At 37.0% G+C, this 24,775-nt stretch overlaps 2 protein-coding genes across 2 annotated transcripts; one reads left to right on the top strand and one right to left on the bottom strand.

The window, feature by feature from the left end:
* Nucleotides 1-1,473: 1,473 nt before the first annotated feature.
* On the top strand, nucleotides 1,474-6,229 carry LOC122304387 (NADH dehydrogenase [ubiquinone] iron-sulfur protein 4, mitochondrial). The gene is made up of 5 exons (XM_043116642.1): nucleotides 1,474-1,698; nucleotides 2,708-2,796; nucleotides 3,576-3,705; nucleotides 4,250-4,279; nucleotides 5,964-6,229. Exons 1-5 carry the CDS (start codon nucleotides 1,540-1,542, stop codon nucleotides 6,021-6,023), a joined length of 468 nt encoding a protein of 155 aa, XP_042972576.1. The 5' UTR covers nucleotides 1,474-1,539; the 3' UTR covers nucleotides 6,024-6,229.
* A 1,688-nt stretch (nucleotides 6,230-7,917) lies between these two features.
* LOC122304380 (probable amino-acid acetyltransferase NAGS1, chloroplastic) lies at nucleotides 7,918-16,210 on the bottom strand. Its single transcript, XM_043116628.1, has 10 exons — nucleotides 15,636-16,210; nucleotides 15,221-15,308; nucleotides 14,753-14,961; nucleotides 14,438-14,589; nucleotides 13,283-13,703; nucleotides 11,466-11,563; nucleotides 9,797-9,908; nucleotides 9,296-9,455; nucleotides 8,821-8,893; nucleotides 7,918-8,253 (listed from the first exon to the last, which is right to left on the bottom strand). Exons 1-10 carry the CDS (start codon nucleotides 15,999-16,001, stop codon nucleotides 8,103-8,105), a joined length of 1,830 nt encoding a protein of 609 aa, XP_042972562.1. The 5' UTR covers nucleotides 16,002-16,210; the 3' UTR covers nucleotides 7,918-8,102.
* Between the last annotated feature and the right edge of the window lie 8,565 nt (nucleotides 16,211-24,775).

Here is a 24,775-nt window from a genome sequence, read left to right as displayed (position 1 = left end):
TTTCAAATATTACTCTACTCGAGTTGTTGACATAATGTAATACACACTTTCTTGAGGTTAGCTGGATGACAGGATATGGATTCAAGAAGTCTCTATAGACAGTTAGACACTTAAGTCAATTATTTTTATCCATTGACCTTTTAGAGACTATATACTAACCTATCTTGAGGGGTAGTAGTTGCATATATTTGCGTGAGATAATATGATATGTAATTGATAATATCACGAATTTTAATACTGTGTTAAAACATTGTTTTAATCATATTTGAATTGAAATATTGTTATAATCATGTTCAAATTAAAAGAAGTACGCATTATTTACACAACTCATGACTGTATTTATCACTATTCAAAAAATAAACTGTGATGTACTAAATTATACCCCTTGTGTACTGAAACCATCTTTATCCAAGGTTCTGATTTGTCATTACAGCCTAACACTTGAAAGCATGATGTAAAGAAACCCTCTTCTCCTGTGGTTTTACTATCACACTTCAACATTTTACCCACTGTATGGAACCCCAACTCACAAATTCCAGATTTTGTTATTCATTACAAATCAAACTAAGAGATTTCTCACCAACTCTTAATACACCCTTAAAATTCTACATTTTATCTAGAATTTCTAGTGAAAAAGAAAGTACATATATATATTTGGGAAAGAAAAAACCAAGAGAAACGAAACCAACAGATAAAAAAAAAAAAAAAAAAAAAAAAAAAAAAGAGCCAAAGAGGGGATTTTGACATTTCTACTTATATATATTTATTGCTCATTTTGTATTTGATTTTTTTTAATTTTTTATTTTTATTTAATGGGTAAAGAAGTGACTATTAGTAAAATTATATATTTTTTTAATTTTTTCTTAATAGTTAAGAATGTTAAAAAAATATTTAAAAAATTAAAAAATTCCTAATACCTTATAAGTAATAAATAGATAATAATAAAGTAGTAAACCTATTGCTATTCTTGTAACTAGGTTGTGTTTGGCCACTTAAAATTTTCATCTCAAACTCAAAATTCTCATCTCATCATTACAACTTTCTCAAATTCCAATACAAAATATAATAAATAATTTAACTTTTTCTTAATTTTTTCAAATCTCAAAACAATAATAATATTAAAATATAATATTTTAATATTTTATCTTAAAACTCAAAATTTTTATCTAAAAATTCTTAGTGGTCAAGCAAACTCGAATGGAAATCCTACACAATGATCTAACGATGACCGCCGCAAGTTATCCTCCCAAGTTGCTACTAGTGCATTTTTATTTTTTATAAATATTAAAAAAAACACACATACATAAAGTCAGCAATAGTAATTTTTTTAATGTTAATATCATATATATACTAGGGCAACTTAGTATTTTCCATTAATAAATGAAGGTAAGGGCCAGTTTTCATATATCAAGAATTAGAAGGGGCTGAGCCTGTAAATTTACCAAAAATGGCATATGAAGCTCCCTTTGGGAAAATACACATATGATTTGATATGAAGCAAAACTGTGTTGGGTTCCCATAGAGTCATTTGGATATTCGATGGCAAGCTCCGTGCAACGCATCTCAGGCCACGCTCGTGCTTTCCGAACCACACTAGTCCCATGGTCCAGACCCTTCTCAGCTGATGCATTGGTCGAGGTCAAGCCCGGCGAGATCGGCATGGTCTCCGGAATCCCCGAAGAGCACCTTCGTCGTAGGGTACAGCCTGAACTGACCTTTTCCGTAAAATTAATCTTTTTGTGTTTTATTTTTTTGATCTACTTTCAATTGGGTCACATTGTCTTAGTTTCTTTTTCTTCCTACCCATTTTCAAATGGATCGTATACTTGTTGATAATTGCGAGGTTTCATGAACTTGGACTTCTAGGGATTAGGGAATTTCATTTTCCCAAGTTAGCCCGTTTCCGATAGCTCTTTAATATCAAAAGTTTTGATCTTGGAGTTTTATTCGCTTTTTTTTTTTTTTTTTTGTGAGGAGAATTGATCAAGCTGGAAACATTTATATATAAGTGGGCAGGAGCATTCGTACACATATATAGAAAGGTAGCTCAATACTGATAGGCACACCTTTTTGCACAGAAAGAAGTAAAAAATTTGTTGTTATTGACTGGCCAAGATTTTGCTAACAGTGGATTGGTTGTACCAAATTCTAGGTGGTAAGAACGAGATTTTATAGGCCCATTTGAATAGTGAAAGTGTCTCATCTCGTTTTATCTAATTATTACAATTTTATCAAATTCTGGCGTAAAATATAATAAACAATTTAACTTTTTCAAATCCATAAATAATAATAATATTAAAAAATAATATTCTAACAAGATTTTATTCAACTTTCATCTCAACTCATTATCCAAACAGCACCTTATAATGTTCAAAACATGCCTGATTAAACTTGGCTTATTTCTTGTATGCTCTAGCACTACTTAAGAGAAGTCGTTATATGTATGTAGTTGGGAAAATATCTATTTTTTCATGGTTATGTAAATAGATTCCACGAGTTACTAAGGACGTGACAAGCTGTTGGTCAAAGGAAACTCAAGGCATAAGTTTAGGCTTGATCTGGTTCTTTTTGTCACTGGATTGGCATAGTCGCTTGAGTTATTAAGCTTTTTTTTTTTTTTTTTTTTTCCTTTATTCAATAAATGTGTTTTAAGATTTTCTGTCCAGAGCATTTCTTCTCATTTCAGTTTTTGACATATGTATTATAGGTTGTCATTTTCTCGCCTGCTAGAACTGCAACCCAACAAGGATCAGGGAAAGTTGGAAGGTGGAAGATCAATTTTATGTCAACGCAAAAGTATGTTCTTTTATCTGTGTAATTCCTCTTGGCGGAAGCCTTTCTAGCTGTGAACTTTGAATTCTCTTTTGCTTTGATGGTTTTATGTGGTAAGAATATTTTCTACCGTTATTCACTATCGCTACGTGGATAAATACCATTTATTGAATGCAATCTTATGCTCTTGGCTTTCTGCAGAGAAGTCTGATTGGTCCCATGGAAATGATTCTTCTATATGCTGACCATATGGTGTCAAAGATATGCATAATGGTGAAATCTAGATTTTCCAGAAAATTTCTTTATCATACCGAACAATTTTTGGATTTAGAAAAAGTATAAGTCACAATTTGATTACAGTGGTTTATTAATAGCAATTATCTCTATCTTTTGTGAATCCTAGGAAAACAAGATAACTCTATTTTGTGAATATTTCTTAAATATTTGTGATTTCTTGAATTTGTGAATATTTAAGTAATGACTGTCATTTTTTTTTTCTTTTTTTTTTCACTTTAGAATATCTATCTAGAATTCAGGCCAGACAGCAATGTTCATGATTTATGCACTTGAGCAACTAATGGACTCCCCAGGGCAATGGCCAACACATATTACAAGCTCAGCTCCTCCAATATTTTTTCTTACGAGAGTGCAATCAAATTCTTTAACAAAAATGCATTAGTTCTTTATTTATTTGGTGATAATTGATGCACCTGCCCCTTGTGCAATGAATTACTTGTAAAATATATCATATACACCCGATTACATATTTTATTGTTTCTCCTCACTAATTAATAAGTTTGTAGGTGGGAAAATCCATTGATGGGCTGGACATCCACAGGGGACCCGTATGCCAACGTTGGTGATTCTGCACTGGGTTTTGACAGTGAAGAAGCTGCAAAGTCATTTGCAGAAAGGCACGGTTGGGACTATGTGGTATGTGTTGTTCAATGTTTTTGAAAACTTGACATTGCAAGTGGGTTTTTTTTTTTTTTTTTTTCCCCTCTTTTGGATCTTTGATATGCAATCCTTTCAAATCTAATTATTTCTAGGTCCATTCTCATAACTTTTTTTGTGCAATTACACATGCTTTCACATTGTCTGTTCTTGTCTTGTCTTGTTTAGCTGCGTCTGGTTCCAGTAAACTTACTCGGTAGATTGACATAAATACAAATTGAAATTTAGCCATTTGTTGCCCCTTGGTGAATTGTAGAGCTAATGATAGCTATACATCTCACATCTTCATATCTTGTATGATGTTTTTTTCATATTGGTTTTTTCTATGCATGTATTGAGACACTATACTCTATTACCTTCCTTCTTCAAAATTTTAAATTTGTGGTCGTGGGCATCTTCTGATTCATTATTTTAAATTTTCTACGTTATAATAGGCTTTTGTGTTATTGGTTTAAATTTTCTCTGACCTTGACTCTTTGTTCTCGTTAATTCTATTTACACTAATTCTTGAACTCATCTGCAGGTTAAGAAACGCCACACGCCGTTATTGAAGGTGTGAGATTCTTTCACCTTTTCTTTTGACATTTTTTGTTATTTTTCATGATCCCATGTATGGCAAAATCTTTTTCTTAAGGGTTAGGGTTTGACTAGGGGACTCGTAGAGTCACAGTTGATGTTGTTGGATTTGTCATTATTAAAACCTTAAGGGGTAGCTTCTCCCTGTATACTTGGGCTTTGCCTTTTTACATGGATCAATAAAATTTCTTTTACCTATCAAAAAAAAAAAACCTTTAGGGGTAGCTCAGTTGATCAGGTCTTGGGTTTGCTCCCCAATAGTCACCAGTTTGAGTTCCCTCGGGATCACTGGAGGTTTACCTGGTCGTTAACTTCAGGGCCCTGTGAGATTAGTCGAGGTGAGCGCAAACTGGCTCGGACACCCATGGATATTAAATAAATAAATAAAATTGTCATTATTATTAACACTCTGTGCTAGGCTTTAGAATAGCAAAGAGCCGAATAATCTTGAAGATTTGAAAAATTGCAATGGTTAGTTTCTAGCTTCTCCATCGCTGGTTACAAAACTTGAAGCTGTGCTGTTTAGGAGCAGTAGGAGCTGTTAATGGCATATCTATTCAAAATTTAGCCGCCCTTGCCAGCCATTAATTCTTGACTTGGAGTTCCTTAATGATATGAATTCTTATTACAATCCTTTCTTCCAGTACATGCTTTTGGTACATTATGTTTTCCTGACATGTTAAACTGTAGAGATGGTTTACTGATGGCTTTAGTGGTGTTATCAGTATTGTTGTCCATTTCTGTTTGGGTAAACAGAAGAGGAATGACTTTCTTTAAGCTCAATCGTATTCCTTATCTGGTTGCTTAGCCTTTTGAGCTTGTACTGGTGTCCTTTTTAATCGCAATTCTTGGGGTGTTGTTGCTTTTATCGAGCATTGACTGACCTGTGTGTGTCTTTGTTGCATTAGGGTTTGAATTCCTCTCTCCAACATCTTTTCTTTTCTTTTCTTTTCTTTTCTTTTTCTCTCTTTTTATGTCATCCTTGTAATATAATGCTGGAATGGTGGTCATCCAATAATTGGTGTTGGCACATAGAAGACATTGTAGTTCTTTTATGTCCTACTTTACCATTATGGTTTTGTCATGATAATTGAAGAATTAAAGTCCTGGCTCCTGTGGAAGATCTCAAATGTTGTCTTGAAGTCTCTCTGTTCCTTTTTTCCCTTGCATATGGAGTTGTTTTTTCGACTTTCTGAATTGGAAAATGATGATTAATTGGCAAAAGGAGAAGAGAACAAGGAGGATATCTCCTTCCAAAAAGTAAAAAAGTCACTATGATGAGAATAGATATGGAGTGCGGATGAAAACGCTTAACGAGTTTGAGAGTTAACTATTCATGCAGAATGTTGATTTTAGATCTTGTTAATACGCCCAGAAAAATTTAAGATGGGTATCGTATGCAATAATTCAAAATAACTTTAATCTTGTGGCCAGGTTCAACTTCTAGGCCTAAAGGGCTCTAGAATAAATATTAAAATGTGGCAATATAAGTTGAGGATTTAGATGGTTGTGAGTCAGTGTTTGGCCAGCCGTACATTGTTGCATTAACCCATATCTAGGGAAGCATGACATGATCGTAGCTGTCTTAGTTGCTGATTCATCAGCATGTTAAAATGTCCATATCAGTCGTAACAATGTAGAAGCTTCTGCTCCGATTGCAGGTGAAAGCATATGCAGACAATTTCAGGTGGAAGGGCCTTCCCAAACCAGAGGAAGATTGATTTTATTTCTCACTTATCTCTCCTGTTGGTTCTATTATATAAGAGACGAGCAGCCTTGAATTTTTCCTTGTATCACATTTTTCTTACAAAAGTCACTTTGCCCCCAAATGAATTCCTTGATTTTAATAACTGGGAGTTAAAGATGTACTCTGTAAAACTATGGCACATTTAAGTTGCATTTGCAGTGCAATAGACTGATTGAAGAATTATCTGTGTAGCCCCCCTTTTTTCTTTTCTTTACTCAGGAAAGTTGCTCATCCCCTGCCTTTTTGTGACCGTCTCACAGCATTAGAGGAGCTGGTGCTAATCTAGATGAATCTGCTCAAAGGTTACGGACTTGATGTATTTCAAGTTACGGAACAAATAGTTGCCGGAAAGTTGATTTTAATAGATTGAGGTACTTCTGGTCATCGCTGTTAACTGCCTTCAGCGACTTGGCTACTGGCCCTAATGTCAGTGGCACAATGGCATTGCCATACATCACCCCTCATCGCTTTATTCAAAGAGGCAATGCCGCACTCGGTCGCCAATGTATTAACTCTTGATCCGGAAGTCTTTCATGTCCTTAATTTTTTGGGCTGGCTGTGAAATATTACGGTGAAAATGAGGAAATTAACACCAGGACGAGCCAAAATGCTTCAAATACAGAATCATGAGCATGTTGGTTTACAATATAAATGTATCCTAATATGACCGTTGGGTAAGAACCTCGCAATATGAAATCTATCCTTGTATCCATGTCTGACGCCGAACAGAATAGCAATTATCCTGCAGGTTAGTTCCAACAGATGATTCACAGGAGAAAAATCGCCCAAAATCAGAGAGAAATGTCTCTAGGGTTTAACTGAATATTATCAAATCAAGCAATAATGAAAATCAGTCCACAAGCCGGTCTGTTATAGCCAAAAATCGTGTTTATCCGAATTTTGCCAAAAATAGCAAAATCTCGAAAATCACTCCAAATTGAAATTCGAAATAAAATAAGCAATATGTAAAAATCTAACCCAAATCGAATTTAAAGTGACTTCCTAACTAACAAGTGAAATATTACCATAAATAGAAAAAAATAACTAAAACTAGTAATTCGGAGGGAAAAACAGTAGAATTTGAGGTCGAAAAAAAGGCACAGGGAGCTATGCTCAATGTGGACAGCGTGTGCGCCGAAAAAAGCTTTCCGAATTGGGGTTATGTGCAATTCTGACACCCGTAGTAAAAGTTATGGCCAAAAGACTGAAACGCACTCAAAACGGCCCCAACGAGGAATTTATCACAATCAATTCTTACCTTGCCTTTGCGCTGATCTGCCAACTCATGGTATCTCAGCGCCATCAAAGTGTAATCTAACAGTTCAGCATTATCTGTCTCGGATCCTCCTACATCAATGTCCCCTTGATGATCAACCTATCCTGGCAGTTTTTAATATTTTTATGAGGTGCATATATTAGTCATGCACCCTGATGCACTGATACCGTATGTGCACTCGATAAGCCACCGGCCTAGCATTGTGTCATGATCAAAGCGTGCCGCATCATTTGATATTAGAGCTAACCGTCGCTTTCGAGTAGGAGATTGTAAAGGGTTGTTGCTTTTAGAATGTATAAGCATACATCAAGTCGTTAAATACTGAAAGATAAGTAGAACCATTAAAAGGGAGAGTTATTGATTGTATCGATAATTGAGCAACTGTTGATGCAGTTGGAGAGCACGGAAGTATACTACGATCCAAGTGTTAAGTTAGAATCACCATCTGATTCATTATTCTTTTAAGTTTCAAGTAAGAATCTTATCAGTTCATTTCCTCTCATAGACCTTACATCAGACGGTGGATTCAGAGGTCACCATCTTCTTTTCATTATATCATCAGCAACTCGCCATTCTGTTATGAGCACAAATAGGTGGTTAATTGCAATACTTATTATTCAAAATAACCCGGAACAAAATTTCGAGTATGCCTCCACAGGATGGCAGATTAATCCAATATAGCCAGCATCAAAAATCTGATGCAGCATTATGTGAAAGACATCCGTGACATACTTCTGATTTACTAAAACTAATTTTTCAAGCTGCAGCACTGCAACCTCAAAGGACTGCTCTATCAACAGTAATTCCACTTGAATCAGGTAGCAGTTCCTTCGTATAGTACTTGGATTTGCGGGACAGATTGATCATTTTTCTCCTCTTTTCTGGTATTGACTCAATTGAACATTCTGAAAAACCACGCCTCACAAACCTGTAAAACAAAAAGTGGATATAAGTTTTCCAAAAGTGAGCATTTTACCCAGTTCACCAAACCATAAAATAACAGTAATGACAATAAACTGAATACCAAACACAAACATATTTCTTGTGACCGCTGAAATCTCTAAGTAATGGTATTCTTTTTTCTTTTTCTTTTTTTGGTAAACAAATTTTTATTGATCAAAAGAGTTGTAATGGTATTCTACCACCACAAGGGCTAATAAATAAAATTTGGGACACAACCTCTTCATAAAACTATATATATATATATATTTTTTTTTTTACGTCAAGGAACCTCTCCAAGGCAAGGCCCTTCAGACCCACCCCTGCAGAGTAAACTCCGGTCCCCGTGCACCCCACTATATATATGCAGGAGAGAAAGGTCTCTGTAAGGCAAAATACTCCACTGTATTTTTCAACCAGCAATCTACTTTCAGCATTTTATATTTATATATATTATTGAATCCATTGCAATCTGATACAGTAAGCATACATCTATGAAATTTATTTAAAGCAGCAGGAGGTTGCAAATTCATGCAGTAGGAGGGTGCAAACATACCAATCTGCTGTTCGTGTTGTAAGCAGGAAAAGCATCTCCAATCCAAGGGAGGATGCCTTCTTCTCTATGTAATCTGCAGTCATTTGCTCCAGTTATAAAATTGCAGACCAAAGGCCACAAGCAACAAACAGGTAATTATTTAATTAAAAAAATTAGGAAAAAACACCAATATGATTTTCTGAACTCATAATTGAACAGAAGCACTTGATGTCAACCATTACGGATTTTGTTTTTTTCTTGTATATGTGAATCTACTACTACATTGGTTTGGAGCACATTATAACCATGTTCATAATATAATCACCCTTCCAAAGAGTTCTCATAATGAATGATTCTGTTATGTTATTTATTATTCCTCACTCAGTTTCTGTCAGAACAAGGCGCTAAATATTGATCAGAAAAACACTAATAGTAATCTATGGGTACGCATCTCGGATGTTGCCAAACTGCAGTAATAAGGAAATTAAAATCATACCAAGTAATTTGTATCCTTGTCCTTGTCCACGGCAATCGGGAGAAACGGCAATAGCAGCAACCTCTCCACACTTCTCCTCAAAGAAAGGAAAAAGAGCAGCACAAGCAATTATCTGACCATCTCTTTCCACAACAATGAAGGAATCCAATGCTTCAAGAAGCTGCTAGCACAAAAACAAGTGAATAATGTTTCCAGTTCAAATGAAACTAACACCAAACAGGGGCAGTTTTTCAGTGTTGATATTAATAACCACATCAGCAAATGCTACTCAGACCTGTTGATTAAGAGGAGGTTTGGATACAAAAAGCCCCCTGATCTAATCTCATCTAATCATTACAACTTTTCCAAATTTCTATACAAAATACAATAAACAATTTAACTTTTTTAAATCCCAAAAAAAAAAAAATATTCTAACAATATTTTATTCAACTTTCAAATTTCATCTCATCTTAAGTCACCATCCAAACCTCCCTTTAACTATGGAAGAGCAAGGGCACAAACCTCTTGATCAGTCCGGAGAACAAGTATGCCAGATTCTTCCAAAGGTTGCATGATTTGTCTTATGCTAGAGAAATCTTCTACCCTAGCCATCCGGGTTCCTTCATAGAGGTCACTATAGGATTAAATGCACAAGTTAGTGAATGGGATGAAGAACAGCATAATGAAGTATAAATCAGCAATATGATTGCATCCATTTTTTTTATAGGTAATATGATTGCATCATTCTAACTAGAAAAGAGAGTTGCATATACTTAAAGGCAGATTCCAAACCATCTGGAGTATAATTTCTGAAGAAGTTATCATTTCCAGGTAGTAGTGCAACTTGTGTTGCATATAAATCACAATCTTCTCATTTCCTAAATTTGTTTTTCTCATTGGAAATAAGAATCATGCAGGTGATACTAAAAATGGTTAATGCTTGAATGTAATTAGGCAAAGCCCAAGTATACAGGTAGTATACAAGAGAGAAATACCTAATTACAGCCTATGAGCAAGAAAAAGAAGCATAAAAGTCATTAAAAAGTCTCAAGTACTAAACAAATCATACAAGGATAATTTATCAACAAGTCACTGAAAGTGACCAACATGTAAGTTACGAGGTAAGCACAGACCACAAAGTCAACTCAACCAAATAAATACTGATCCAAGGACAGTCCCACAAGCATTATGACAACGAGTTTTGCTACTCATCAACCCCACACACCACATTTATTTTTATTTGTTCTTTAATTTTTTGGGTTTTATTCTTCTTAAACTAATTGAATTATTTTACTCATCATCCATACACCACACATTTGGTAAGAGAAAAAAAAAATAAAAAGGTGTGATGTGTGGGGATGATGAGTAGAATTTTTCTTATGACAACTTATCACTTCAAATAACTTTCTTTGAACTCTACCCACTAGTTCTAATTTTAAGATTCTTTCGCTCACGGTAACGAGTTATTATGAGCGAATCATTGAAATGATGTCTTAGATTAGAGAAAGAAGGCCATGTTGAGTAAAAGAGAGAAATAAATGACCTACTTAGCAAAAATAGGTTAGACAGGTTTCCTGATTGGACATATTTAGGGGCCAACTGGGCACCAAAAAATATGGAAAAGAAGGGATGCAGTAGGTTTGCAAGGAATGAAATCCACAAGGGCCTCAGGTGAAGGAAGGTCATAAGCCTAAACGTTACTCAAAAAGGATGTGGAAACTAGTGATTCTCATAAAACAACACAACAAAAGTCAAAATGACAAAAAGGTGCCACATGGTGACTTTTGAGAATGCCATTCAAAAGTCCACTTGGATGCAAAGTAACCTATTCACAAAACATTGGAATGATTGAAGAAGCTGGTAATATATATGTATATACAGCTATAATGCCTATCATTAAGGAGCACAGCATTTCTTGTAGATCATTGCCACATAATAAATCCACATGGGACATTAAGGTGCAGTTTGGACAGTGAGATGAGATAAAATGGTTTTAGATGAAAAATGAAAGTTGAATAAAATATTGATAAAATCTTATTATTGTTTTGGGATTTGAAAAAGTTGAATTGTTTATTATATTTTGTGTGGAAATTTTGGAAAGTTGTAATGATGAGATGAGATAAGATAAAACACTTTCATTATCAAAATGGGGAGTAGAAAATTTTAAGTTTTTCAGGAGATGATACCATACCTAGCCACCATGGTTCCCATTCCATCTCTTGTAAACAATTCCAATGATAAAACCCCATCTATAGTGCCATCTAATAAATGTACTCTTTTAACACCTGCCTGACAATAAAGCAGAAATCATGTTAGCAGGTGCCTGAAGCCAACATGTAAAGCAGTTGAAAATTCAAAGTATTGAGACAAATATCACGTGAAGAGGCCTTCTAGGAGTAGGGACTTTGATGAACCATTTTTCACAAAAACTAGATTTCATGCAATGCACATGAAGGTTAACATGTTATAAATGCAAAATTCCAGTCCGAAACAAATACCAATAATTATAATAGCCGTTATACAGAAATAGATGCAACAGGAAAGCACAGAAAAATTACCTACTCCTTTTCTTCTTGGTAAGTGATATACCACCTGATCATAATTGAGAAAGGGTTCCATATTCTGCTTTTGACTGACCATTTCCGGGTTATACTTTTGATTTTGTAATTATTTTACTAATAAAAAATTTAATTTTTTTCCTGAATTTACCATAATAATTTGGTCTTTCAATCTTGCATCTATTTAATTCCTGGTAAACCATCAATAGACTCACATTAGTTATCAAAATGCTTCGATCCTGCTCCCCTCCTCCCTTGCCAAAATGGTCGTGACAGAAACAAATATTTTTTGGAACTGTATAAATAAAACTTGACCATCGAGACATTTCAGAATTAATAGATAGTATCCATGTACATACCAGCGGTGTATGGAAACTTTTTTTTTTTTTATAAGTAAAGTAATTATATTATCAAAAAGGAGGCAAAAGCCTGATACAAAGTTTAGTGACCAGTTCTATGTTTGATCAATGGATATAAGGAATTCATGTAACCCCAAACCATTGAAATCAACCGCTATGGTCCATGTACAAAGAGTTCTAAAGAAAAAGACTATCAAATCCTCCATCGATCTCTCTTTGTCCTCGAAAGTCCTATCATTGCACTCTCGCCATAAACACCACATGATGCATATAGGGATCATCTTCCACACTGCTTTTATCTGTTGATTTCCTCTCAGATTATTCCAACTGGCCAGAACCCCGACAACCGTCTCCGGCATCACCCAAACTAAGTCCAATCTGCCAAATACCTCATTCCATAACCTTCTCGCTACCTCACAGTGTATTAAGAGATGGTTCACCGATTCACCTCCCTTCCTACACATGCAGCACCAATTTGCGATGATCACCCTGCGCTTCCTCAAGTTATCAGTTGTGAGAATCTTACCCAATGCTGCAGTCCATACAAAGAAAGCTGCTTTGGGTGGCGCCTTATGTCTCCATATCTTTCGCCATGGAAACTCAACCGCAAGTCAACGAAGAAGTTTTTTATTTTATTTTTTATTTTTTTATTGGCACTGGGTGTCCAGGAACAGCGTCCTGACTAATCCTGAGGGTGCATTGGCCCTCGGCAAGGAATTTCCCGCAAGTGCACTTCAGGTAATTCAAGAAAAAAATCCCCCAATCCGATGGCCCCTAGAGATTTTTTGCATCCAAGGGGATTTGAACCTTAGACCAGGGGGGAGCATACCCCCAAGCCTAAGGCCTTTACCACTTGAGCCAACCCATAGGGGTTAAGTCAACAAAGAAGTTGAATCAATTTAACGTTAAACACAACTATCTGATGTGAGATGTTCTAACAAATCCCAGTTTAAAAAAAAAATAAAGATGGTATATAAGGATATCACTCCTGAGGAAACATCCATCACAGCAGATATATATATATATATATTTCATATGGATAAGCCACTAGTGATGTTGATGCAAAGAAAATGGATCTATCGTGGACTTACCCTGCAAACAAAAGCTGCAGCTGCCAATTCAGAAAGGTAACCATTTAATCGGCCTCGCCGATCATGACCTCCGATGGAAAAACTCTGTTCGCCAGTCCAAAGTCCATTCCCATTGTCAAATCCAACACCATTCTGAAAGGTTACGTTACGCCTTTTACCAGAAACCTTTGCATTCTGGTGACAATGGACAGCCCCATTAGTATTATTATGACTGGACTTGAGATCCTCTTTGCGAACATCTTTCAAACAGTTGGAAGCTATCTTATTTTGTTTAGCCCGTTTATCAATCAGCATTTCAGCTTCTTGAATGGTCAAGAAGCGAATAAGACGCTCGTTGTCATCAAGAATTTGACCATCTATGATGCAAATAAGCTTGTCTGCTCCAATGGCTAATGCGCAAGCTGTTGCAACTTCATATGTGCTGCAATTTTTAAAGCATGCATTGGTAATCACTCAACAGGCTTTAAGCCTTTTTCAGGCAAACTTTAACTGCTTTGTGTGTGTGTGTGTGTGGAAGGGGTTTGCAATTGACTCAATTTTAAATGATTCTGTTAAAGAGCCTCATACAGAATATATTTTATATGGCTAGATTCTAACAACCAAAAGAAACAAAGATTCATGTTTACCGAGACCAGGCCCCTACTATTACACATTTAAGTATCAAATGAAACAAAGATTCAAATGCTAGAATCAGTTAGAACAGTTCTGGTTAGGATTTCATCACAGAACAGTTTTGGTTTTACTAATTATCTCGAATATATGACTTTTTGTTTTCCTTCTTCTCTTTGGTTGAGTGTTCTCTTGTACACTCTGTGTACTTGGGTTGCACCCTTAGGTTCTTTAATAAAAGTGTAAAAAAATAATTTAGTTACTTATCAAATGGTAAAGGCCTTGGTCTTAGTGGTATGCTCCCTCCAGGTCTAAGTTTCTCTTGAGTGCAAACAATTTTTAGGGGTCATTGGATTGGGGGAACTTCCCCTTGAATTACCCAAGGTGCACTTGCGGGAAACTCCTTGCCGAGGGCCCATGCACCCTCGGGATTAGTTGGAACTTTGTTCTCGGACACTTAGTGCCAATTAAAGTAAAAGAAAATAATACGTATTCAGCTAATAATTGTGATAGCCAAAGAAAACTACCAAATGCTATACATCATACTTGCAATTTAAAACTTCTCCAGCGCTGGAATGGCCCAGGTTGCTTAATAGAACAATACAACCAGCATCAAGCCTTTCACGCATACGAGACACATCGACTTTCTTAACTTCGCCTGTTGCCCCATAATCAACACCCTTGACAACTCCTTTTCTCTGCAAATGAATATAGCAAGCCTCAGACAAACGGATATAGAGTAATAATGACAGGAAACCCACAACCCAAATAAGGAAGCTCAGGTAGCCACATGTTCCTTAACAAAAGTGGTAATTGTAGATGATTCTCTGAAGAGGTTAAATAAAAAGTAAACTTTCTTACTTTAGCCCCAAGAAAGTTACCACTGTCAACACTGACACCAACTTCATGCCAATGACTGCCATCGCCATGGCGACGAACATTGTATATAGAGGGGCCAGGAGAAAGTTTTGCCTCTAGCATCATACGAACCCCCCCTGCAGCCTCAATTGCTGCTGTCAAAGCTTCAGAGTCGGTGATCCTGTGTTCACCAACAAACCTAGGACTGCTTCCTGCAAGATACACCAGGTGAGACACCATCTAACATTTTGTGTAACTGGGAACATAACATCAGAAGCAGGTAATATATATTTTATTATGATAAATAAGCATTAACAGAAGATCTTTAAACTGAAAGAAAGAATGATATCGTTCTTTTTTCTTAGCGACAGAATAGAATCATTCTATTGGAATACTGTGACTTTTGAGGCTCAAATTGAACATATACACCAAGAGGCATGAAGGTTCAAAAGCAACAAGGTCTTCACTGACCTCTCTGCTTCAAAAGCATGTTAATCTTCACAGTGGTCTCCGGAACAATCACAAATTTTATCCCCAGATGATGAAGACAGGCAATATCCTGCATACGGATATATTTATGCTATAAAAGTGTGAACATAGTTAAGATATATTTATACCACCCACCATGCTAGGGAACATAACTCGAAACTAGAGATACTCTCTCTAGCAAACACCCGTCTCTGTTTAGTTTTACAACCTAATTACATAGAGACTGATGCGTCCCATAAAACTCAAATGCAGTATTCATTTTGTACTGGAATCCTCAAAAGACCCTAAAACCCAATTACTTTACGTCTTGTTTTGATGCATTTTTCTCACTAACCAAACACGTACTAAAATATTTCGAAAAAAAAAAAAAGTTCTTTTGAGAAAACAGAGGACATGCCTTGAGAATAGAATCCAAGAAAGGACTGGTGAGAATTGGACCAGAAATTAGCACAACGAACGTACAGCCCTTTTGGGCGCAGAGGTACGAACACGCCTCGCGAAACCACCGTACCCTCTGCCGGTCCTCCACTGAAATATTGCTCTCCTCAACTTTCCCAACCTCACTCCCCGGGTAGGTACACGCTGGCAAAATTCTTCCTTCATTTCCCTTCACAACTATTGACAGCGGCCACGGAAGTTTGGTTCTTGCCGTCCTGAATTGGAAAGAGTGGCCAGGACAGAAAAGCCTGTTTTTTCGGATGGGAAAATCCCCTCGGAAATTTTGGATAGGACCGTAGTGTAAGCCAGATATCGAAGCTGCCATGGGGAGGGGAGAGAGATTCAGAATCGATAGTCAAAAGCAAGAGCTGAGGGTAGGTAGGGGAGTGGGTGACGATGGTGGCGTTAGGAACTTAGGACCGAAGACTCAAAAAGAGACTCGCAACCGCCACAATTGGGTTTGAGGACTTCGACGTTGTTTAAACAGATCAGCTGTCTTCAGGGACAAGGCTAACCAACAACGAGGACAGGCCCACCTCTGTTTTTGGTCAACGCCCCCTCGCGTCATGACCCGACCCCACCCCACAACCAATCCAATTGGCTTGCCGCCTTCGTGCAGCATATCACCGGGCTGCTCTGAAACTAATTTTCCTTTTATAAGCCAATAAATTTAATAAAATAATAATAATTTTAAGACTTGGCATAGTGATTTTATATATATAAAGAAAAATTCTTCTTGTCATCCTCATATTTTATATACTATATTTATTTTAATTTTTTTTATTTTTTTTATAATAAATATGTAGTGTGTAGATGATAAATAGAATAATTCAATTATTTTAATAAAAATAAAATGAAATAAAAAATAAAAATAATATTTTAATATATAAAGTGTATAATGTGGGATGATGTGTAGCATTCCTCATATATAAAGAGGTGGAGTTCATATTGTTCTTCTATTTAGAGATCAGGGTTTATGAACTAGATCTTAGCGCTATAGTGATTTTTAAGCGAGTTGTAGAGATAAGGTTGGTTTGGTTACAATCAAATTATCTCAACTCATATAATTATTAGAATTTTTTTAAATTTTTACACAAAATATAATAAATAATTCAACTTTTTAAAATCTCAAAACAAAATTATTATTAAAAAATTATATTTTAATAGTATTTTATTCAATTTTTAACAAAATATATCATCTTATTTAAACTGTATAACTAAACAATATCTCAAAAGAGTTGTAACTTACCTCCCTGACTAAAAAAAAGAAAGTAAATAAAATGAATAATTAGATTCGCCTCTCATCTCTCCAACACCACACACTGGTGAGGTGAATTTATTTTTATTTTTATTATCAAAATGTGTATTTTACCCTCTTGAGTCTCCCCAAAATATCCCAAATCATCCCAGAATACCTTCTCTCTAGCGGTTTGTAATATATGGGGATTGAGTAGTACGAGCGAATCCACTATTGGGTAATTGGAAGAAAATGTGGACTTAAACAATTATTAAACTTTCAACATCTATCTTCCATTTTTCCTCTCTCATTGTTTCTTTACCCTGTCTTGACTAGAAATGCACATAGGAAAATGAAATCTACAATACAAAACTCAAATTATTTGCAGATAACTGGAAAACTAAGTCGATGGTGTAGTGACAAAGAGATAAAGACCAACTAAAAATAGAGAAATGAGTGTGATTGAAGAGAGAGAGTCAAGGATGTATGATTCGTCAACGATGAGAAAAATCAATCTGTCTTCGGTGTTTGGTGAAGACAGGAGGAGGTTGTTTTGGGTATTTATAGGATGCATCAAACCATGGAGATCCTAAACTTCGCGGAGAATACACAACGTGTTTTGATGGAGACGAACTTTGAAATAGTACTCTATCAGTAGATTTGGGTTAGAGAGAAAGGGCTACGGGAGATAAATGAGAAAGAAGTGTGGGTAAGAGGGCTATGGAAGTGAGTAGAAGGAGGAGAGGAAGTGCGGCCTCAAGGGTGAGAGATGAGAGTGAGGGCGATAGACATAAGGCAAATAAGTGGATATGAGGGAAGTGAGGGAGACAGGGAGGAAGGGATATGAGGGAAAAGTCCTCATCTGTGAGACTGCATGCCAACGAGATCCTTTGATGAGTGTAAAATCGTAACGTGGTGACCAGATTAGATTTGCCATGTCACAGTATGTGGTGTTGGTAAAGGGAACTATTTTAAGAGTATAATTACTCAATATAATAGTATCAACCGCACCAAATGCTTCAACAAGCTCCACCAAATAGTCTTCTCTCGTTTTCTCTGTGAGAGCACGAGGTGAAGTTCCAAGGTAGGCTGGTGACTATTGCCTGGGTTGCTGGGTTACGTGAGAGTATCATGGAGGATATCCAAGACCGATGGAGCAAGTTGAGATTGTCAGAGAGTGAGTCTAGTCTACTGAATTTGGATGAAGAGGGGGTGATTGTGACAAAGGAAAAGGGTGCTAGAAGCCTGGTGGGGAAGGTGTTCTCAGACCGTATGGTGAGCAAGGAAGTGTTGGCCTCAACAATGGCCAAGATGTGGTGGATAAGCAAACGGGCTGTTTTCCATAAGTGTGGATCAAACACTTTTATAGTGATGTTTACTACAATTGCTGATAAGCAAAAAGTGTTATCGGGGAAGCCATGGCTCTTTGATAATTACTTATTTGTTCTAAAGTTGTTTGATGGTTTTAATCAACCAAGCACGATCAAGTTTGATAGTGAAGATTTCTGGGTGCAGTTACACAATTAGCCGTTTGCTTACATGAATTGTGTGCATGGGGAGAAGATTGGGCAGATACTTGGAAGAGTCATAGAGGTGGACCTCCCGGATGATGGCATTAGTTGGGGAGAATTTCTAAGAATAAAAGTTGAACTGAAACTCTCTCAAGCACTGGACCGAGGAAGAATGATTAATGCCCATGGTGATAATCTATGGATTCCCATTAAGTATGAAAATTTGCCAAAAGTTTGTTTTTTGTGTGATTTCCTTGTTCATGAAGATAATGGTTGCACAACTAATGAGAATTTGTCTCAGCATGCTGGGAAGATGCAACAATTTGGGCCGTGGCTTCGGGCAGCACCTCATTATGTTAAAAAGAGTTCTCTTAACGGGAAGTATAGCAGAAGTGATGGTGAAAGGTGGAAGAAGGGTCCGATGGAAGGTGGGGAATCATAGTCAGGCTTGGGACACTAGATTGGCAAAAACCCAGGATCTAACTTAAGTTCAAATTTGAACTTGGATAACGAGGACTGTGTATAATTTGTTGCATGTACTAATCAACAAGATTTTGATCCGATGGCAGTTACAAATGATAAGGGGATGGGTTTAGTAGGTGATAAAAGTGGTTGAAGATAAGGGTAGTGATCAGGAGATAAATACTGAGGAGAGATCTTCGGGTTGTGTCAAACAGATCTTTCCTTTGCAAGATAAGGAGGTAAATTTGGGCCTGAGCTTGGATTTGGATCCTGGTTTGGTTGGGGGCCCGGGTTCTCACCATTTTGTTGTAGCCTAAACAGCAGGTATGGTAGGAGAAGGAAGTAATAATCTGGTGAAGTTGGCAGCGGGAGACAACCAAACTGAAGTTACTGCTAAGGTTCACTTACCTGATACAGTTATAAGGCCTCCGAGGACTAGAAGGGAGTGGAAAAAACGTGCTAGGGAACAAGGTACAGTTACCATTACCAGTCTCCAAAATGTTTCAAGAAAGAGGGGACTAGTGGATGAAGATGAGGTTGGTAATGGGGAAGTAGAGAGCAAAAAAGTAAAACTTAATGGAGAAGGGGTTGTGTGCAGTCCAATATCAAACTTGGCGGTGGCTACAGAGCAGCGCCGCCAAGAGCAATGAAAACCTTGAGTTGGAACTGTCGGGGGTTGGTAACCCCTGTACAGTTCATGACCTTCACTGCCTAGTGAAGGAAAAGTGACCAGATTTGGTTTTCTTGATGGAAACCAAGTTAGATTCTCGTAGATGGGAGTTCCTTAAGAGGAAACTGAAGTTTGAGGGGTGTTTTGCTGTCAATCCTATTGGCAGAAGTGGAGGTTTGGTTTTACTATGGAGGCTAGAAACAGGGGTGTCTATTCAATCCTATTCTAGATTCCATATTAATGCTATGATTAAAGCTGGCCATGAGACTATTGATTGGCAATTTACTAGTTTTTATGGACATCCTGAAGCTAGCAAGAGGCAAGGGTCATGGGATTTGCTGGTGTCTTTGAGACTTGCTAATCACATACCTTGGTTTACTTGTGGAGATTTCAATGAAATCTTAACACAAGATGAAAAAAGAGGAGGGAATGAGAGAAGTGGGGCTCAAATGAATAAATTCAGGCAGGCCTTAGAGATGGGGGAACTATTTGATATGGGATGGACTGGTTCAAGGTTTACTTGGTGTAACAAGCATAGAGATGAAACTTTTACAGTTGAAAGACTGGATAGAGGGTTAGCAAACAAAGGATGGCTTGACCACTTTAAAGCTCTAAAGGTTGAAAATATGGTTGCTAGAAGCTCGGATCATAGACCATTATGTTTCTCATATGGGCAGCGGTCTTCATTCTTAAGCGGGGGCCACTAGTTATTCAAATATGAAGTGGCATGGGGTAAAGATGAAGGCTGCTGGAATATTATCAGGGAAGTATGGTTGCACTAGAGGCCCAATGATGACTCTATCAGACATGTTCAACATAATCTTAGAATGAGTAGAGTGTCTCTTTCAAGATGGAGAAGATCTTCTAACTCAGATTTTGATAAGGTCATAAAAGAGAAGTCAGCAATCCTGAAATAGTTGCAGGATGATGAAAACCAGCATAATGAAGTTGAGATTGTGAAACTCCAGGAGGAATTGGGGGTCTTACTACAAAAAGAGGATCTCAAATGGAGACAGAGGACAAAAAAGCATTGGTATCAAGAGGGGGATAGAAATACAAGGTTTTTCCATGCATGTGTTATGCAAAGGAGGAAACAAAACTTCATACAACAAATTAGAGACTCTGAAGGAGTTCTAAGAAGTAATGAGGTTGATATTGCTCATGCTTTTAAAGAACACTTTCAGAAGATCTATTCATCCTTGAACCCAAGGGTAGAAGACATTGAGGCTTGTCTTCAATGCATAAGTAGCAAAGTGTCAAGGGAGATGAATGCAAATCTAGTGGCTCCTTTTTAGCAAGATGAGGTCTCTAATGCTCTTCAACAGATGGGGCCTTTTAAATCTCCTGGTTCTGATGGATTTGGATCAGATTTTTACCAACACCATTGGGATGTTGTGGCTCCTAAAGTGAGTAAGACTGTATTAGAAGTGCTAAATGGGGGAGGTATGCCTAGTGATTTGAACCAGACAAATGTGGTTTTGATTCCAAAAGTAGAAGCCCCAATTTCTGTTAATGATTTTAGGCCTATTTCTTTATGTAATGTTCTGTACAAGCTTATAGCAAAAGTCTTAGTGAACAGGCTTAAGCATGTTTTACCTCATATAATTTCTAGTCTTCAAAGTGCTTTTGTACCGGGCAGATCTATAATTGACAATGTGATGGTGGCCTATGAGATCCTACATACCATGAAAGCAAGACAAAGGGGAAGAGAGGGAAGCATGGCACTAAAGCTCGACATGTCTAAAGCCTATAATCGAATAGAGTGGTCCTTTTTGAAATCTATCATGGAGAGGCTGGGTTTTTGTGAAAATGGATCCAGTTGGTGTTGGCTTGTGTGGATTCAGTCTCATATTCTGTTATTATTAATGGAAAGGTGGGAGAGAGGTTCACTCCAACGAGAGGATTAAGACAAGGAGATCCCTTGTCTCCTTATCTTTTTATCTTATGTGCATAAGAGCTTAGTTCTATGCTGAGTCAAGCTGCTTTTAATGGAAGAATCAAAGGGTAGCAGCTGCAAGAGGAAGGACTCGTATTAATCATCTTCTTTTTGCTGATGATTATGTGATTTTCAGTAAAGCAAGTAGAGAGGAATGGCTGGCTATTCATGAGGTTCTGAAGTTGTATGAGGTCTCCTCAGGCCAAATGTTAAACAGATAGAAGACAGCTTTGCTCTTTAGTTCTAATATAAAAGATTCAGTTAAGAGGGATATTTTGCAAGAAGCTTGTGCTGATTCTCTAGGGGCTTATGGTAAATATATGGGTCTTCCTACTATGATTGGTAGACCTAAATATGAAACTTTCAAAGGCATTAAAGATAGGGTGTGGAGGAAGGTCAGCAGCTGGAAAAACTCTTTTTTGTTAAGTGCTGGGCGTGAGATACTTATTAAGGCTGTTTTACAATCTATTCCAACTTATACTATGAATGTGTTTAGATTCCCAAAGACGTTGAGTAGAGAGCTTAATTCTATATTTGCAAGATTCTGGTGGAATGGTAATAAAGAGGGCAGAGGTATCCATTGGAAATGGTGGGATAAAATGGGTAATAATAAGAAGGAGGGTGGGATGGGGTTTAGAAATATTGATAATTTTAACAAGGCTATGCTTGCCAAGCAAGGGTGGATGTTGCAAACAAATGTTGATTCATTGGCAGCAAGGATTTTTAAGGAGAAGTATTATAGAAAGGGCCAATTTGTTGAGGCTAAGCTTGGATATAAACCTTCCTATATGTGGAGGAGTTTATTGGCTGCACAAGCCCTGGTCAAAGCAAGAAGTGTGTGGAGAGTGGGAAATGGTAAGAGTATTGCCATTTGGATTGATAATTGGCTTCCCAATGTAGCAGGTTTTAAAGTTAGATCCCCAGTCAATCGGTTAGAGGTTGATTCCAAGGTGAGTTCTCTTATTTTTGAAGATATCCATTGCTGGAATGAGAGATTGATTGGGGAGATTTTTAGTAGAAATGAAGCTGCTCAAATTTGTAGCATACCATTGAGTTGGTATGGAGAGGAAGACAAAATACTATGGGGTTACACTAAGGATGGAAGGTTTTTTGTGAAAAGTGCATATCATTTGTGTAATGACATGGAAAGAGAAGGGTTTGGTGAGTATTCAAATAGACAAGATCAGAAAAAAAAGTATGGGAAGGAATATGGAGTCTTGATGTTCCTAATTCTGATAAACATTTTCTGTGGAAGGCTGTAAACAGTATCTTGCCAACAAGACAGAACTTAAGCCAGAGGAGAGTTATTGAAGATGCTTCTTGCCCTATTTGTGGTCTAAATGATGAAACTGTTGATCATGTGCTATGGTCGTGTCCAGCTGCTTCTGATGTGTGGGCAGAAAAGGACAGTGGCCTACAAAAGTGGATCTGTGAGGAAAGTGAATTCTTCAAAATCTGGACTGATATGCAAGAAACTTTGCAGAAAAACAAGGTAGCAAAGACAGTTATGATCTTGAGAGGCTTATGGTCCAGAAGGAATAATTTGGTCTTTGAAGGCAAGTTTGAGAGTCCAACCAGAGTTGCCACCAATGCATTATCCAGGCTTAAGTGCTTTCAGGCATCTCGAGCTGAGATGAAACAGCTAAAGGACTCCAACACAAAACGAAGGAAGGAGACTAAGTAGAAGCCATTTGATATGGGAACCTCTAAACTTAACTTTGATGCGGCCATAGACAATTTTGGAAACAGGATGGGGTTGGGCATAGTAGCAAGAAACCATCTAGGGGAGATTCTGTTTTCCTTTAGTGCTTCAAGATTGTTTAATGGTACCTCTGATATGGCTGAAGCTGCTGGCCTTTGGAAAGCTATGGATCTAGCAGTGGAGCTGGATATAAGGAATGTAGTGTTTGAGGGAGATGCTGAAAGAATCATTAAAGGGATAACAGAGGACTTGGGAACAAATGCTTGGATGGATCAGATGTTTAAAGACATGCATGACAGGCTACTGAATCGAATTGACTGGTCTGTGATGTTCATACATAGAGAAGGCAATAGTGTGGCTCATGAACTTGCCAAGAGAGCCTTGAGAATTGAAGGGGAATGGTGTTGGATCGAATAAGAACCTGCTGAGATTGTTACTCATATTATTAGAGACAAACCTTGTTCTAATGTAGAGCTTTGAGATGGTTTTTGAGTGATTGTAATCAGGTGCTGTTTTTGCACAGTTTATGATGAATGAATGAAAGGTATTGTTTGATGATTCAAGAAAAAATAGTATCAACCGTACCGGCAATGTCAAGTCTCATATGTAAGTTCTCATTGCTTTCATTATTCACTTACTTTAATCTATACTTGTTTGAACATATCCTATGCATTAATATTTTTAAATATGAGTATGATTGTAATTTTTAAAATGGATAATGATACCCTTATCACCCGAAACTATCCATTTTTGGTTTTGCTCATGTATTAGATATTTGACTGCCTGCTTTGTTAGAAATTTTTTGTTCCTTTAAAATATGAAGCTTCTTTATTCAAATCGCCCGCTTTATTCAAGTGGTATTTTTTCCTCACGCACAAAAGAAGCCCATCTCGGCCTTGGCGAAGTGTGAACTCCCATCCCAACGGTGAGCCACCTTAAACAGCGGCAAAATGAGTTGGGTAGTCTCTTGCACACGAACTCTCTTTCTCAGAATAAAATCTTTGCGTCGGTTTCATTTTCGGTGGCTAGCCACAGTTGAATGGCATCGGCCCAAGAGAAATCACTTGAATGTTTTCCTTATAAAACTTCTGGAGTATGGATTGCTAAATCAACAAATGATTTTCCTTCTAATATTGAATGGCTACTGATCAGAAAAGATATATAAAATGCCATTTCCAAAAACTTCATCTGGACCATGTCATGTGCAGGAGCGATATAGACTATAGGCTGGGTCTCCAAGGTCCTCCAAGCTATGGATTTCCATCTAAGTACTTACAAAAAAAGAAAAGTTAACGGAAATCCATGTAAATTTTTTGCCTTCATGGTGCGGCGATGTGTGTGCATCTTTCAAATACTTGTGGTGATCTTTAGTTTAGATACATATTTCTCTACATTTAAAGTAATTTTACGATAAAATTTTCATTAGAGATGAAATGTTAGGTCTGAGATTCGAGAACAAAAATGAAAAGAAAACAAAAGGAAAGGATATGAGATTTGAGTTTTGAAATTTAAAATGAAAACGAAAGAGCTTTAAATTTCATAAGGCTCTAACTGTCTTCTCAGTCAAAACTTTGACATATG

The sequence above is a fragment of the Carya illinoinensis genome, chromosome 1 (genome assembly GCF_018687715.1).
Source record: "Carya illinoinensis cultivar Pawnee chromosome 1, C.illinoinensisPawnee_v1, whole genome shotgun sequence".
NCBI lineage: Eukaryota > Viridiplantae > Streptophyta > Magnoliopsida > Fagales > Juglandaceae > Carya > Carya illinoinensis.
Note: the sequence above shows the minus strand (reverse complement) of the source record. Positions and strands in the feature narration are given on the sequence as shown.

Coding starts and splice junctions, on each gene's coding strand:
- LOC122304387 (XM_043116642.1), top strand. CDS start 1,540: ATGGCAAGCTCCGTGCAACGCATCTCAGGCCACGCTCGTGCTTTCCGA. Junction 1,699..2,707: donor AAGAGCACCTTCGTCGTAGG/GTACAGCCTGAA, acceptor TATGTATTATAG/GTTGTCATTTTCTCGCCTGC. Junction 2,797..3,575: donor AATTTTATGTCAACGCAAAA/GTATGTTCTTTT, acceptor ATAAGTTTGTAG/GTGGGAAAATCCATTGATGG.
- LOC122304380 (XM_043116628.1), bottom strand. CDS start 16,001: ATGGCAGCTTCGATATCTGGCTTACACTACGGTCCTATCCAAAATTTC. Junction 13,704..14,437: donor GGAGAAGTTTTAAATTGCAA/GTATGATGTATA, acceptor TAAAAATTGCAG/CACATATGAAGTTGCAACAG. Junction 9,909..11,465: donor ATGGGAACCATGGTGGCTAG/GTATGGTATCAT, acceptor TTAATCCTATAG/TGACCTCTATGAAGGAACCC.